The sequence below is a fragment of the Puntigrus tetrazona genome, chromosome 25, assembly GCF_018831695.1.
Source record: "Puntigrus tetrazona isolate hp1 chromosome 25, ASM1883169v1, whole genome shotgun sequence".
Lineage (NCBI taxonomy): Eukaryota > Metazoa > Chordata > Actinopteri > Cypriniformes > Cyprinidae > Puntigrus > Puntigrus tetrazona.
Window position 1 is genome coordinate 1040085 of NC_056723.1, and position 17441 is coordinate 1057525.

At 40.4% G+C, this 17441-nt stretch overlaps 1 protein-coding gene across 6 annotated transcripts in view; it reads right to left on the bottom strand.

Annotated features, from left to right (window-relative positions):
* The window catches only part of znf609a (zinc finger protein 609a), an 86483-nt gene that overhangs the window by 23977 nt on the left and 45065 nt on the right, over positions 1-17441 (bottom strand). Inside the window, exon 1 of one of the 6 annotated variants that reach the window (XM_043227686.1) lies at positions 11966-12047. The exons of 3 other annotated variants lie outside the window; for them this stretch is intronic. Coding sequence is in view for 1 of the 3 variants with exons in the window: in XM_043227683.1 (XP_043083618.1) it covers positions 7626-7706 (81 nt within the window). In the remaining 2 variants the exon portion in view is untranslated. Of the gene's footprint in view, positions 1-7625; positions 7713-8910; positions 9028-11965; positions 12048-17441 lie in introns of those variants that run through there. 2 more of the 6 variants (XM_043227685.1, XM_043227683.1) reach the window with 2 other exon arrangements.

Consider the following 17441-nt stretch of genomic DNA (forward strand, 5'->3'; position numbering starts at 1 on the left):
TATTAAAGAAATATCCGACCCGTTTTCTGCAGCTTTCTGAATGAACTGAAGAAGTGCTGGATGAAAACACTGCCGGCCTTGTTGAGCGCTCCCTCCCTTCCCCAGCGAGCGCTCTTAGATTTACAGTCCTGTTACTAAAAATTCACAAGACCACAGTGTTTGTGAGGGACCTGCGGAGTCACGCACTCTGAATTGAGACGATTTCATTGGACGAGCTGCGTTTTTTCTCCTTCAGCTCTTTCTCTTCAGTTGGACGGCGTCCGCTGGCTGTACTTTAGCGTTTCGGCGGGAGGAAAGCGAGCACATGGCTTCAGCCGGGATTACTGGAGGATTAGTCCGAGGGTGTCGCATTTGAACACCTGTCCTCCGCTACGCTACTCTAAGTGCTGTTTACACATAGGCCACAAACATCTATACCTGAGGACTAGCAAAAGGTCACGTTAAACCCACCGACACTACATAGAAACCACTGATGAGTGTTAAAGAGCTCAAAGAGAGCCGCTTGCCAGTAAAACCAGTGCCAACAACAACAAAGACCTTTTCAAATCCAATCAAATGGCACAAAATGCTTAAGGTATAATGATGGATTGCCTTCCACCTACATCACAGTACACTTCACATTTTAATCACTGAACGCATTGCAATGCATCACAATCTTATTAGAGATGATATATCGGTATGATACTGGTTATCGGCCGATATTAGATTTATCTGAAAAGGTTCATTTTAGATTTTCAATAACCATCTTATATATTGGAATTTTAGATATTTATAAATTACATTTTTTACTAAATTATATTAGAACATTATTTGATTACTTTAGCATCTACTGCCATCATTTATCGGTTAATAGTTTAATGTACAGGCCGTATTTTATATTAGAATTACATTTTTGTATATATATATATATATATATATATATATATATATATATATATATATATATATATATATATATATATATATATATATTAGAATTTTATTTTTGTAAAATGTTATACATTAGAATTTATATTAGAATTTTTTGCATTAATTTAAAATAATTTCTTGATTACTTTAGCATCATTCAATGGTTATTGGCCTAACGCACTTCTATTGGCCTAACTATTCTTTTTAGTTATTTAATTTAATTGTATATTTAAATTACCTGAATGAAGGTAAAACAAATCATGTTACAATTTGAAGAACTAGATACATTTTCAGTTTAAACACTGAAACACTAATTAAACACTGAACATCACTTGATACGGGTTAATACAGGTTTTCGGCTTAATACGGCCTGCGGGAAATTAAATGAATGCATCAAAAATGTGGCAAAGTTGGGAAAAAATGTATATACATCATTATATGATTGCGTGAACATTCATAATCCACAATGTGTTATCTCCACAGAAAGACCACCAAGCGCTAAGCATACGCACCAGCAGCTAAACCCAAACAGCCTCTCGAGTCGCTCAGCGTGAGGTGGAACGACTTGAGGGAAAAAAACGCTCTGGAAACAAGAGCTAAATTAATATGGAACCTCAGAGGGGGAGGCGGCGAGGTTCAACAAAAACAACGTTCGCTTCCTGGCTCGCGATCTCATTTGCGGTCTGAAGCACACCATTAGCGGTTCTGAGCTCGTTTTCTTTGAGTTTCCCTCCAAGTTTGGCGTACACTAGCCCTGCTGTCCGCACAAACCCAAGAGATCCCGCGGTTAACACAAGATTGAGTTTTTCAAACAAACGGCACGCCAAGCCCCAAAAAATACGCCTGAACTTCTTCTCGAAACCATCATTTAAATCACCTCAAAACTGCATCACAATCTGGGCCGACGACAGGCTTTACTTATCAAGTACAATTGCGTGAAATAAATACCTCTACAGGAAAGAAACATGACCTGCTTCTTCGGAGCGACCCAAGCGAGAGTGACACCTGATAGGACGCTTGTAAAAGGACTCGGGAACCCGTTTTGTACTAATGGAGAAGGACTAGGGGGATCCCAGTAAGCTTCGGGCAACCAGTGTCGAAAACTAGCCACGCAAACGATCCCGCCAAAATCCATCGAGGAGGAGCGCGAAGCTAGGAAGTCTGGGAAGAAAGACGGAAGGAAAGGAATGTCCCGCAGCGGTACTAGAAACTCTTGGGTGATCTGACGTCTTGGGGAGGCGAAATGCACCTCGGCCCCCAGCGGAGGAAGATCACATCTGTTAAACGAGCGTCACACGTTAACTTGAAACTGCAAAACCAATGGAAACGCCAGATGCCTCGTGCTCAGAGAGCAAAGTAACGTCTAGCCACAACAGAATGACCGCAGAGGTGGGTGTGCGCGATGACTTCAAAATGTTAGCAGGGAAAAAACCCAAGAGTGCCTGCCAAGACAAGCTGCTGCACCTTTGAGACGCGCTTTGTGGTTGAAAACACTGGATATTCCTCTCTTGCGATAAGAACACAAATAGCACTGACATTTGAGAGCAATGAGGAAATAGAAAACGCAGCTACAAGCTTTTATTTAGGACTGCACAACAATAAAATTATCGCTGATGCAGATTGTAACTTGTGCTGTCAAACGATTAATCACGTACAAAATACGCTTTTGTTTGCGTAATGTGTGTGTGTGTTCTGTGTATATTTATTGTGCATATATAAATACACACACACAACTTTTAATGTAAATATATTCACAGCTATATTTTGTATTCATTTAATCTATATTTAAAAAAAAACTACAAAAATGTTTCTGAAATATATGCGTGTATAGATACATAAATATACATAGTAGACATACATATGCAAACAAAATAATGCATTTGGGATGCAATTAATCATGTTTAATCATTCGAGAGCACTAATTAAAACATTACAATTATGATTAGTTTTGTCTGGTAAAAAATGTGTGATATTTTTTTTTTTTATTCAAGAATAAAAATTAAGATTAACACTAAATATTACTTAATCAAAAATGGATAAAAATATAATTTTTATATTAAAATAATTGTCTAAAAACAAAACCCAGAGAGTAAACAAAAATTGTACGCTTTTGTATATGCCACAAATGATATTAAGATTGCAAAATTTATTATGTAATGTATATCAAAAAAAGGATGCTAAGTATTTAAGTGTAATTAAAATATAAGTGTATTTGAACATTAAATGATCATTAGATATTGCTATTTATTTACATCACGTAAAAGGGATTTAAAAATGCATTTTAAAAAATCTGCTTATAACCGATATGCACCGATATCTTCTCTTTTTCTTCCGTTCTTACTGTTGTAGCTGTACTGTAAAGAAAAATATCACTAGCGAGAATTTGACAGCAACAATAAACGAGCCAAAAACAAAGGAACACCGTGATTCTTTAAACTAGTCATCAATCAACACCTTTCAGCACGTCAAGAGTTTAACAAACGTCACGTTGTGTTTAGATGTACTTCGTTCTAAGAGGCCTTTCAGGTTAGCGCCGCTAATGTGAGCTGTGTAAACAACACACCACTTCGAGTTCAGACCTGGACGACTAAAGAGGAAAGAGACGCTAGTCAGTTGAGAAAGAAAGAGGTGCTAGGAGACTTTAAACATCCTCTTGTCAGCCTCACATCCTGAACGAAAGAATCGTTGCATTCCACCGCATGAGAAAACAAAGTCTGCTAGCCAGTCGACGGCTGGAAAACAAACGCAGAAAGAGAGCAGCGCTTAAACCAAAACACTTTCGCACTGCCAGCCAAAACACGCCGCTCATGCGATGTTGATACTCGGAGGCCTGTTTTCTTTAAACGTGTCAGATCCACTCGGACAAGGTCGGCCGAAGTCAAAGTGGATTAAAAAGCCAAATAATTGGCATAATTAGACACTCGCACACGTCGCAAGGTAATGTCACTACTGTTTATCCACTTCGCCAAGCCGTTTTCCCAAAAGGAAAGCACTTTGGCCACAATAACTCCTCTGTTCCAGCACGCGAGCGCTTAAACAGGCTCGCATAGGCCGAATCCGGTAATATCTCGAAGGTCATAAAACAAATGGGGCTCTAACTGCGCTGGCCTATAATTAGAGAGCAGGGGTGACTAAAAATCTGATTCATGGAAACCAAAAACTGTCTGTAATTTGAGTTCGAGTGGCCTCTGGAACCTGCTCTGCTGACCACATTTGAGGCACTAAATTGGTACGTACAGAGATGTCAACCATTGGCCTGACCGCCGAGGGCAGCGGGACGGTGAGCACTTTTATGCCACCATGTGATGAATGCGCAAGCGTCCGAGAAGAGCATCTCGCAAACACCACAGTAGGTTTTACCGTCAGCGAGAACGAGCATAAATCTAATCAGTCAATAAAAGCATAACAGTACAATCATCCGGCCTTCGGCTGCCAGAGCGTTAAATGTTAACTCTATAAAGTCTACTGAATCACATTGGATACGCACGTTTATAAGGTCTCTAAATTATCGGCACGATCAAAACTTTGTTGAAAGCCCTGTTGCGTGCAGTCCGTGCCGGCTGATTCGTAGCTCGTACTTTAGAACGGCCGCGTTACCGCTGCGAATCTTTACTGATTTAAAGCAAACGTAGGAATAACTTTTATACTGCTTGTCATGTTTCAAGATGAACACTTACTAGATTAAAGCAACTTGGGTTAATGGTTTACATACGATCACGCCGATTTCCAGAACCTTCACTTTCACTGTTCTTCAGTAGAGGAACGGTCTTCTCGAGCGTCCGAAACATTTAAAAACGCATCTTTTGAGTAATGTTTAATTGTTAATCTCTCAATCGTTATTGCACGCATTATGTTTTAAACTACAGAGCTATAAGACTATTGGGAGATATAGAGTTAAGACTGACATTTATATCATTTTGCGCAAAGTATCTGCTTAACTGTTACAAAAATCTCTTTTTTTACGCTAAAAAGATCCTAATATCGTCATTTTTGAACATATGAATATTAGCATCTGCACCAAATTGCATTTTCTATTAGGCGTACAAGCCCAATGTGTCAAATATGACGATCATATTTCCTCAGATTTGTTTAATATCTTTAAAGGTTTAAAAAAACATTTTCTTATTAAATTCTTTTGGCTTATTTCATATGGCAGGATGCACGCAGTAAAAGGCTCAAAAACGCAAGAGAAAGCATGAAGGAAAACTAAATCGAGAGCAAAGGAAACGTTTATGAACCATAACAGCATCTTCAAACAATGAAAGCAAGCGGCGGTTGGGGGGTTAGTGTGTGAAAAAGAGCAAAGAGGGGGAAGAAAACAACACAAATGAGAGTGCCATCCAGTACAGAGAGCTAACATCCTCCTCCCTCATAACCCACACTCAGAGGAGACTCAGAAGAGACATATGTCTCATTAAAGCCAGAGAGCATCTCAGGATCATCTGCCAACATACGCCTGCCTGCCTTGCTCATAGTGCCAAGACTCGTTTTGCTTTCCAGTTGTTAACACCGAGCAAGCCAAGCAGACATTTATTTTAAATTATCAAACATTTCAAAGCATTTTCATACAGTGTTTTACAAAGCTGTGGTTTCTTTGAGGGACGCGGCTATAGAAACGTGCAAAGCAACATGTATTTAGAGGGACTATTCTTAAAACAAAACGTTTACATGCTCTTTTTGTGCTTCACAAATTAAATAATAATTTATGAGACTGCATGATAAAGAGAGAATACGCACCCTGGGTCAACTGTCATGAGTGAAAATGCATTGATTTTAGGGACAAGTCAATGTTGTTTTTCTAGGATGAGTTTAAAAACAGCTAGAATAGAACGCAGGGGTGGTCTTTAAAGCATTTCTCACTTAACAACATTTTAAATGCAAAGCCTATGTTGTGGGATCCATTTAGAGAACTAACTTTTCGGTGCCCAACAGATAGAGGTGGCATACTGACTTACAGACAAAGATAAAGATGGTTCAACTCGTATTACTATGAATGGAAGAATATGCACAGCTTGATAGAAATAAAAAGAGTCAACCATCAATTCATCAAGGTCTGAGATGACTGGAATGACCTTCAATTTTATATATTTTTTAACACTATCTGAAACACGTTCATGTCAGTTTTTATTGCTGATTTGAAACATGTATAACAACCCGTTATGGAGATTTCTGCATTTTATTTAACAATTGCAGGGTTCTACAGCGATGAACGGGATGCAGGGTTCTACTTTCTTATTTGTTTGAAGAGTGAAACACAAAATTGCTTCTATGACTTTCCAAAAAATAAAAATTCTATATATTAAAGCATGGATGGTTTAAATTGGTCATGAATTGGTTTAAACTGGTCATGTGCTGGTCATAAACTGGATTAAACTAGTCATGTGCTGGTCTAAACTGGTTTAAACATGTCATGAGCTGGATTAGAATGGTTTGTGCTGGTCATTAACTGGTTTAAGCTGGTCATGAGCTGGTCATAAACTGGTTTTGAGCAGGAGCTTGTTGCTTAGGACCAGCTTGGACCAGCTCATAACCAGCATCCATGCTTCAAACCCTACCTAACCAGCATATGCTCTTTTCTTCAACAGGGATACCAAATAGTAGTATACAAAAAAAACCCCACTTCTTCTAAATTAAAAATTGACAGTGTTAACAGCTGTGGAAGTATGCCTGTGAAAACACAGAGGCGTTACAAATACAAAACTGGAGATGATTACAACTCTCAATTCATACCCTTTCCCAAAGTACGAAACCTAAAAACAAGAGACGACCTACATAAACACACAAGAGCTGAACTCACAAACAGACTAGTCCTTCCCTGATCCATGCCTACTTGACTGGCTTTAAACGTGCACTTATCAAAGGAACAAAAACCAGATGTGAAAGGCAGAGTTTTTCTCCTGGTAACAGCCTCCCTGTGGATTTCCTGTTATCCTCCTGTCAGGGTGAAGAGCAGCGCTAGCCTCTCTCTTCATCGTGACAGAAGCCTGGCTGTTGACTCGTTACAGCTACAACCGAGGGTTTGACAGCAAGGCGAACTGACAGGTGAACGGAGCGCGGCGCTTTAGCCGTGTTTACCACAGAAACCTCGTTACCGCACCTCGGCGACGGCAGGCAGAAACACACTGTTAGCTTCTGCAGACAGACGGGCGTGATGCACGGTTAATTTGGTTCAATTGGCCACGCGAGCAGAGCGCGGCGGAGGCAGAATATCAATTTTGGAAACCACGCCGAGCAGCTCGATGTTCTGCATCGATGGAAACACCGAGGGGAAACGGTTTCCTGGTTCAGACCACAAACAATGACACCATCTGAGAGGCGCTTTATACCTCCTCGGCTTGAAGCGAACGATTGGATCGGCTGCTAACTGGCGGCGCTCGCTGCCAATCAGATGCAGCGGTTGATTGAGTGGGCGGTAGGCCAAGAGGAGCCCCGTGGGATAATCGCGGGGAGTTTCCCTTCATCCGACGGCCCTTAGCAACAGCCTCTCAGTGAGAGATCACCTGTTGCTAAGAGGATGAAGAGACGCACAAATCTCGTAACAACAGAAAGAGAGACTCTCTTTCCCGGAGAACAGAAAGATGCCTACAGTACGCGCCACGCCAAGCAATCACGAGCAACGAGAAAGAAAAAAGCAGAAACAAAACAAACTTGATCAAAACGTCAAACGCAATCAGCAGGAAACAAAAAGCAGAACATGCAGATATGCAACTGTTTACCTGTGAGACGCCTCTACCCGGCTCGCCGTCGTGAGAGGAGCGTGTGTGCATGCATTGCCGTGAATGTGAAAGCGTGTGCATGTGTGAACGAGCGTGTGTGTGTGTGTGTGTGTGTGTGTGTGTGTGCGTGCATCTGTTGAGCAACTGAAAGAGAGAGCCTTGGAAAGGAAGCAAGGAGTGGTAACCTCAACAACACCTGTGTGCTGCTGCTAGCAACCAATAGTGTGTGTTTTCTGCATGTCAGCAGACGCTCGGAGCTAAATATGGAGACCTGACAGCGGCGAGGAGGGAAAAACTGACTGTAATATCACTGGTGCAAGATAAGCACAAATATTTTGTATCGAAAATTAATATTCAACATTTACTATTATGCTATATTCAAAGCGTGATTCAGTAATAATATTGTATCCTTTTTATTTTTTATTCATGTTGTTTGCTTTATATAAGTATATCAAAAAATAAAATCAATATATACACACAAATTATTGTTATTGTTATTATAGGAATGTTTTGTTCAAAAACAAAAATATCAAAAGATATTACAATTTATTAAAAATATGAATAAAAAGTGAATATTTATAATGTTCTGTTTTTACATATTGTTATTATTATAATAATATAACAGTAATGTTTTTGTTAAAAAATAGAAAAAGCAACAAAGACGATATTAATATTCAAATTAATGCAGTATTTATATTATTTTGTGTTTAACCGATATCAATTGGTCTATTTTACTACTACTACTACTACTACTACTTAAATACTGGATAAAAATTAAATGTATTATTATTATTAAACACTTGAATCCAGGTGTTACTTGTTCCCTCAGACGTGCAGATAAAGACTGGATTGTTGGACTGAATAAAGATAAGGGCTGTTCACGTTAAAACTGTACCTCCAGGCTGCCGAGTTGAAAATCATGTTTTACAACAACATCTGGGCTGTTAAAACATGAGCAAAGCAGACCCACGCCTACGCGACTCGACAGGACTCAAATTTGATTTTTAAACCAACCATTTTAATTGATGCATCCAACCACCTTACCAACAAACGGCTTAATGATCAACAGTAAGTTACTGTAAAAAAACCCCGATAACATTTAGCTTTAATCCTGGTGTCAACTCGTATTTTCTTCTCTTGTTTGCGAGTAGGCTTTAACATTTATTGCATTACCAGCGATTGCTGTCGCTCCAAAAGCACTGTTAAAGTGAACAAAGAGCGTAAAAGTATTATTAAACCACAACAATGTGAAACGCAGCGCGCACAAAGCCAAGCTTTTACTCACTGGTACTGTAGACACCACAGCATTTAGACAGCCTTTCTCCGCTTTTGCCCCAGTTTCTCTAAGATGGATCAGCGCCAGTTCACCTCTGGGGTGCTCTCACTTTTCAGACCATGCGTGAAAACAATCTGAGAGGAGAAAACGAGTGGAAGAGAGCATAGGAGGGGAAAGGGGAGCATTGGTGAAGATGTATTTGTGTGGCCTAAAAAAAAAAGTACAGCTCTGAGTAATCTGACCTCAACGCAAGCAAGAGCTGAGAGGAAAATCTCCCCTACAGACAGCATAACAATCAAGATAGTGTTTCCTGCGTGGGAAAAAGAAAAAAGACGAGTCCTTGATGCATACAAGTATTCAGGGCAAACAACCTGCATTAAGTCAGATGGTGGAAGATCAGTCTGCCCAGAAAGAGCAAGAGACCTCAGATTGCCTGATAACCACACAAGCTTTAACGGATGGCTTAGCATCTATTGATTCCATAAGGAAGTGCACGCTAAGCTGTCTGGAACAAAATGCGATTCAAAGTGAAGGCTAACAAACAACTCTAAGTAAATGCACATGAGACGATCTAAGCCGTCCATTTCGGCCCACTTCGTCCAATCGGTCTCGATCGTTAATGAAACTAGCTCGTGATACGCTCTGCTTCAGATGGCGAGGACTGAGCTTCCTTTCAAGAAAAGGCAGCGGAATTCACTTCACGGCATAAACTCGTTAAAATAAACAGGACAGATTTACTGGTTGGAAATGGAATTGACCAAAACCGGTCGAGTACAGAAAGGTAAACGATGCACAGCTGGGAGCCTCGAGCGAGGGACGGCAGGCTCGCGAATCGAAACCCCGCAGAGTTTCGGTTCTGTATGTGCGCGTTTCAGAAGCTTGGTTGCGTAGCTTATCGCGCTCTTGAAAATGATTGACTATCATCTCTATCTCAGTTCCATGCACACGTGACGCTGATGTTAAGCAAAAGCAAAGATTTTTTATTTCAGCTAGCCTTAGTTTTTTTGTGATATTGGCACCGCTGATAGATATTCTGAAATTTAGATGCCATCAAAATTTCTATATCACACAGAACTTATTTCAAGCAAATATTGTGATACACAGTAGTTAATGATCAAAAAAGGTCATCAAAACTGTCTTAATAGAACAACAGTTTTAAGACAACTTTGACGAAAAGTTTTAAACCACTTCAAATGCTGTCTACTATATATTGTTGCTGTCAAATAGTATTATTCATAAGATTTTGGCCATATCACCCACCTTTACTAACGTTTACTTCAAAAACAGTATATGAGTTATTGAAAACTGGGCAGATTGAATCTAGGCACAAATGTATGGCTGGATGCTAGCGATAAAACCCTTTAATATTCCTGTTAAGAGGTTACAATCTCACCCTCAGACAGTTTCCATTAATACACCACCGAGACCAAGCTCTGGCTTCTCAAAGTTTGTTTTGCACCATTTAAGCTGTAGGCGTAAGTGGAATGAGTCAGCAAAAAAAAAAAAAAAAAAAAAAAAACTTCTAGTTCGAAACACTTACAAACCCACACTTCACAACAAAACCCATTCACATCTAGAAGTTACACCCTTTAACCGCTAAAGCAAAGTTTTGTTGGACAAAACTGAACAGGACTCCAAAGTTCCATCTGTCCTAAGATAACTACTGGACCACCCCCACCTTTCTCTGCCGACCAAGTCCCGCCCTCCTGACCTCAGGTCATTCCACACAAGCAGAGCTCATTACAATAATAACCCACATTCAAGGTCAGCCACTGGTGCACTAGCAGTAGGGGGTGGAACGAGGGCGGGGTGGGTCAAGAAAGAGCTGATAAAGATAAGGAGCCCTGAGGGACTGAGGAGAAGAAACAGATTCTGGAATTTGGCAATGTGGACTGTACAGGGAACTGGTGTTAGGCTTTAGAACGTTCCAGAGAAGATTAACTTGTCTAAATGTTGGATAACAACCCAGCACATGCCAACAATCACAAACAGACTTTGGATTTAATCTCATTTGTAATCCTATTCGGCAGTGACCAATGATCTGTAATGAACATTTTAACAAAACGAGTCGAACAGCATAAAGATGTTTTATATATCAGGACAGACTTCTTCTAAACTCATATTCTGCCTAAATAGGAACCTTATAAGTGACTGCTTTGTTAAACTTAATCGATTTCAAGTTTGATGCATCACTAAAATAAATGGAGAGTACTGGGTAAGATACTTTACTAATAGCATCTTGCATGTCTAAAATTCTAGAAGTGAAACCTTTAAATCTATTTTGGCTAAACAGTACAATATGTATGCTGGTTTGCTTTTATTTTGATTGTGCACATGCCTCTTTTCGTCATCAGCAATAAACAGGCACTAAACATTTATTCCAGCTGTTGCCGGATATCTGCTAATCAGGAGAACTGAGATGGCACAAGGCTAACAGCGCTGAGCTGCATCTAAAGCCAAGGCATCTGACTGAACAAACAACCCCGGGCTCAACAGCTTGAAAGTGTGCACACAATGAGTTTATCGATGAAGAGAACCGGGTTGATAGCAGAAGCTATCTCTATGTTGTGAGATAAAAGCAAAACAATTTCAGAATCAGGAAATGCATGCAGAATGCTAAAAATGGATGTCAAACCAGAAGAAAGCATCAACTCTATAAAAACAAAGACTTGGGGGTAGCATTTACAGATAAGCTATCAGCAAAAAGCAAGCTGCTGAAAATGGAGTAACAGTGAAAAAGCATGCTTTGTTAGACTTGTCTATTCTGAGGTTAAGAGTCAAGAACGAAAGTGATTTGTGCTTACAAATTCAATTACCGGTACTCAGAACAAAACTTAAAGCAAACAGGCAAAGCTAAATACGAGGCTGAACAAGAGAGGCCGAAATGGGAGGACCAGCATTCCACGCAAGGCGGAGTTGACCCTTAGACCGTGATACTATTTCCACCCCACCGCAAATCTCAGCTGCCAGACCTTACATCACACACAAACTCTCTTCAACCTGTCTTTAACAACCACAAGCTTACCTCTTAAAGCGACTTGAACGCCTTCAAAAACCAACCTACCTCCTTTTCTCTCCTCTCGCATTCTCGATTTACTTCACCTCCCACCTTGTCCTCCCTCTTTTTTCCCCACCTACTCAAACAGCCCTCTCTCTGAAGGATCCCTGAGTAACTGACACCGCTCTTGAATGTTGAGAGCTGGGGTACAAGGATACCGCTTGTTCGCCCCGACGGCAGGAGGAGGGAAGGGTTAGAGAGGAGGGGAAAAAGCGCCCTGGGTGTTTTTGGACTTGGCAGGGCTTGGAGAAGCTCTTCAGGCAGAGTTTATCTGCTGGGCGCTGGCAGTCAGCCGACACTGCTGGTGCGCCGTGGGCTACAGGGAGGTTGAATACTGCATCCCCAGTCAACAACGGACCTGTCACTTACAGTGAGCTATCTGCAGGGATTTACAGAGGGGGAGAGAGAAAAATGGAGAGAGAAAGAGAAGAGGAGAGAGAGCCAACTATTTATAGCCTCTCAAAGGCTTCCTGTTACTGTTCAGCAAAGCAGAAAGGAGGGGCTACCTCCCAGAGAGGGAGCGATGAGAAATTGAAAGAGACTCACCCCTCCGCTTTCATCGACACAGGGAAAGATGACTACCCATCATCAGTCAGCGAATAATCACAAATGGCCAGAAGCTTCTTGCAACAAGCTCCTTTATTGACCATAATCTCTAAACATCTTGTTAACTAAAGTGTACGTTATCCATTTTGGAGGAAATGGAACAGAAACATCAACTGTCATCTTACAAAGAAGCACTATATAAATTTTTAATGAGTCAAAGCAAAAGTAACTCAGACAAAGCCTCTTCAGCAAAATGAGCCTATGATTCTACCACAGAAGCTACATCGTGAATCTGAGACTGGCTAACACTTTGCATGCATTCAAATTTTTGAAGAGAGGTTTAAATATGTCTAGCAGGAATATGTCCAAGCAAACTGCGTTCAGAGGAACAGAGAAAGAAAGCTAGAGGGAGGGAGATTAAGCCCATTGGTAAAGTTGCAATTCACACAATCACCATTCTGCCCACGGCTGCCAAGAATGTTTTCTCCCCTCTGAGTGACAGGTAAGAACAGGCATAAACAGTCACCTGGGGTGAGGCAATGGCTGATTAAAGATGAGTGTTTGTGTGTCATTTCACCATGAGCATCCTTCAACAAAGGGTTCTTTGGTAGATGCCATCCCTTGGGTGGACCGAAATGCTCATGGGTAGCCGGTATCCACAACATGGTCTCTGAAACTAGAAAATCTCTTTCACACTCTCGCTCTGCCTTTCTGAGAAAGAAGCCTTAGTTTGATGACCTCGTTAGTTCAAGCACTTAATCCGCTAATGCCCAGATAAAACTAAATGAGAGAGGACGGGAGGAGGAGGGTAGCAGGAGGAAGGGAGGGGTGAGAAAGGAGTGTAGAGTAGGAGGGGAAAGAGAGAAGTTAAGACAACAGACAACATGCTGCAGAGCCAAGATGAAATTTTGGCCACACGCTTGAGCCCAGATTCAACAACCCATGGAATTATGGGAATATATAAAATGCAAAACTACTAAAGTTTAAAAATAGCACAATATTTTCTAAATTCAAATTGCGAAAGGAAATCCCAAACACTCCAGGGTCCTAAACAAGAGTGTGGTACTTAAATCAAGAGGTAGTAAATGACCCAGCTCAAGTCTGAATATTCTTGGTTTTCCTAAAACTTCTGCCAGTTTGAGCCGATAATTGAATAACCATTCCACAGTGTTTGCCGTTTGAGATCTAAAATTGTAGTTAAGGTCATAATCACCTGTGAACTCCAGAAGTAATTCAAGAGCTTAGCTATGAAATACTGCATTCTGCAAGCACCAGCTCTCTTGGCTCAGAACAAAACCCCAATTTCCTCTTGTGAGGCAGATCCTTAAAAGGAAAAAGGGTTTAATCGGAGAACTCAGCAACTGCACCATTTCATCCAGAGCCAAGGGATCAATTTGCAGGGCAGAGAGACAAAAGGAAATGAGAACCCAGAGTGCCTTCTTGCACTCAGAGGAGAGGTGAACCACAGATTACAGAGAGGGAGAGAAAGAGTCTGGCTTGCCTCCAGAACAGGCTTGAGGACTTTGATGTGGCCTTTCCTAGGCTAAGGGGTCAGTTTTTGTTGCAACCCCTGTTGTTACTTCAAACACAGTCACACACTGGGCAATGAAAAACAGCTCTTCCTTTTGAGGTTGATCGAGATGCACTGAATGTTCGACAACCGAAATTATTCGGCCAAAAATAGCAAATAAAGCTCTTTCGATGTTCAGTCAAATAAATTATACCGAACAATGACAGTTGACAAAAATCAGTGTACTTGTGTGAACTGCATAAAATGCAGCAAACATGTCAGCAGTGTCTTACTGGCCCAGTGTTTTATTTTGTTTGTTTTTGGTTCATTTACATTTCGGTGCATCTCAGTAAATGATTTTCCCTGTTCAAGTTGTTAACACAAATATGCAAACAGTAACCAAGAACTAGGTTTGTTGACTAACCTAATAAGTTAGCCTAATTAGAGTCTAAGCAAACAATGTCAAAAAGTTTTTTTACATTTAACCACATTTTTAACTGTTACCGTACCGCTGGTAGAGGTTTACTACTATACTTAATTACATTACAGTTAAATCTTAAACTAATCATGACAAACTCTGTATCATTAGAAAGACTCCTAAAAAGATATTTTAATCACAGTTTCATATCACAAATAGGATTTAACGTCCCACCAATAGAATCCATTACATACCAGTAGACACCATTATGTTTTCCATTTTCTATTGTGTTTTGGGAAGGGTTCTATTATTTTTCAGCAGGGGCAGTAGCAGTACTGCAAGTTACCCTCAACTTTTATTTTGGCGGGTTGCAAAAATAAAAGATAATGCAGTTCTATGTGACACTAGTTTTACTCAAATCAAACAATATTCGTTTCATTCCATTCATTCATTCATTCATTCAGAGATGCTCGCCCAATGAGTTAATGCTTATCAGATGAGTTAATGCTTATCTAGCTTCACTAGACACATTGGATGGTGGGGGGCACTTTAACTTCTCTGTCAGATATGCAAGTGTTATAAATCTTGATTCATTTTTCAAAACAAATACACTGTGTTTTCCGCCTCTATAGACTGCTCTCGCCGTAGATTAGCTCTTGAACTATATAATAACAGACCCTTTACAGCCACTCTAGTAGTGTAAGCAACCCAGAAAAACTATCGGCATAGATTTTTGCTGATAACCAATAGTTCTGGGAATCAACTATCTGCACCAATTAATTGGCAAAACTAACTCTAATGACAAGTGCAATTCAAAACATACTACATCATAAAAGGAGTTCTGACCTTTGTTTTTTTTCAAATTGCTAGTTTTTTTCCCTATAACATGTTTTAGTAAACATCATAAATGATATAACATTTAAAAGCTTAAAACCTCAACTTACATCCCGTGTAACCCATTTTGAAATCGTACATTGCTCTAACATGGAATGTTTACTTTAAAATTGTTCCCCCTTATTGGGGCGTGTCAATTTACAAAACGTTTTAGACCTTTCCAATGATCTGCATTTTGTCAAGATTATGAGTCTCAAGATTCCACAATTGGTGATTATTTTGTGATAGATCTAATATTGAATAAAAATCTGGTATTAGAACATAATACAAGAGTTAACAAAGAAACAGTCTAAAGAATGGTCTCTTTCAGACATCTTTCCACTTGACATACTGTCCAACAGGTCTTAACTGTTCCTTCATCTCTGCAAGGTTTTAGATCATTTAGTAGTACTAAGAAAGTAGTAAAGAGCAATCGTAGCACGATTAAAGTGCCCACAGCCGTTGAACCTAGAATGCAAATCATTAGAAATTCAACAGCATCTGAATCACAAACTTTAGCACCTTCCAACCTATCTACCTAAACAAGCATTAGGGCAAGAAATGGAAAGCCTCATAATCCATTCCTCAGACATATTCTTGCTTATTATCCCTCTCCTAATTGCAAAGATGTCAGAACATGGCAAGTAAAAGTCTTTGATATCTCTCTTATCCATGTCATTAACAAAGAGCAGCCACTATTTTTGCCTGTCATTCCAGATGAGGGCTGATAAAATATTCAAGCATTCAAGCTTTTCTCATACCGCACAATGAACAGAATTTGAGCAGCTGAATGTATCCGGTGTATATGTGTCTAAACATCTCCGTTTTCACCAAGCTGAGACAGGCAGATCTACAGGACTTTGATGAATAGCCGGATTTATTCTGACGGTTCCTCAGAGAAGGGTGCAGCACGAGGACACTTTCGAATATGAATTACCAGCATGCTGATCCGATCTCAGCGGCAGCCAGAGAGAGACAGCAGGCCCTGAATACCAACACACGCTTCCTGGATCAGGACAAGGACTTGATTACTGATGCCTGTCAGGAGGAGTGGAAAAGTCCTTAAGTGTACTCTGGAGGGAAGCCTGCAGGCAAGCACTCCAGGAGCAAGAGAGAGAGCTGCTTTCAATCAATTCTGACTCTGAGAGGAGGGGGAAACGATGGAGAGAGAGAAAGAGGGCAAGAGAGTGAAGACTTCAATCAATCCAGATTGAAAAAAAGGGCAAGGAATATGTGCTGGCCAAAGAATTTATGAAAACACTCTGGGAATGCAAACGTCGCTGGGGTTCAGAGAGGCTGCATCTAAAACAGTGCTGACCTACAGGACCGCAATAAGACAAGTTAATTCAGGCACAAATGATGACAGGTGGTTTAACTTTTGGGGCTCAGCACCTTTGCTCTGCCAGGAATGGTAGGAAAAACCATTGTGGTTTTAACCACAGGGCTCTCTGGGTATCTAATAAGGACAAATCCTCCTCAAACCAAACAGCAGAGCCAGATGAAAAGTAAGAATGTCAAAAATGACGTGGGAGGCAGGGATGCTGGTATTTCAGAACACATGCAGGGGTAGAGATGTGGGAATTTTTGCTTTCTCTGCCCAAAGTGGAAGCAGCTTTGAGGTGATTTGTGGGGTCAAACCCTCGCATCTTCTGCCGGGCGTGAAACACTGGCTGAGTGCCGGAAACTCTGTGGAATTCCGGAGAAAGCGTTAGGTCATGTATTTGAAACTTTTAGAGGATGGAGTAAGAATCCATTAGTGTATTTTATTCCGTTATGAGGGCAATAAATTGGGCCAAATGCAGTTGACCCTGTTCGGTGCACAATGTGTGAAGGCCATATAAAACTTCTCCAAGTCAAGTTACTTAATGTCTAACGTTCTTGGCAAAAATAATGAATACATTATACAAGTTCTTCTGGTACAGTTCTGCATAACTTAAAAAGTACATCCAATGTTTCTTTTGTTCACCTTCACTCCTTTCAGAATCTCATCGCTGTCTTTTTGTAAGAAAAGTTAACAGGGACAGCTTGCATCTTTTTAAGAAAAATTTATACTTAAATCCTGTCGCAGCCACCGCTACTTTATTACAAGAGCACTCTACTGGTCCATTGGAGTCTTACATGCTTATCTGAGTCGT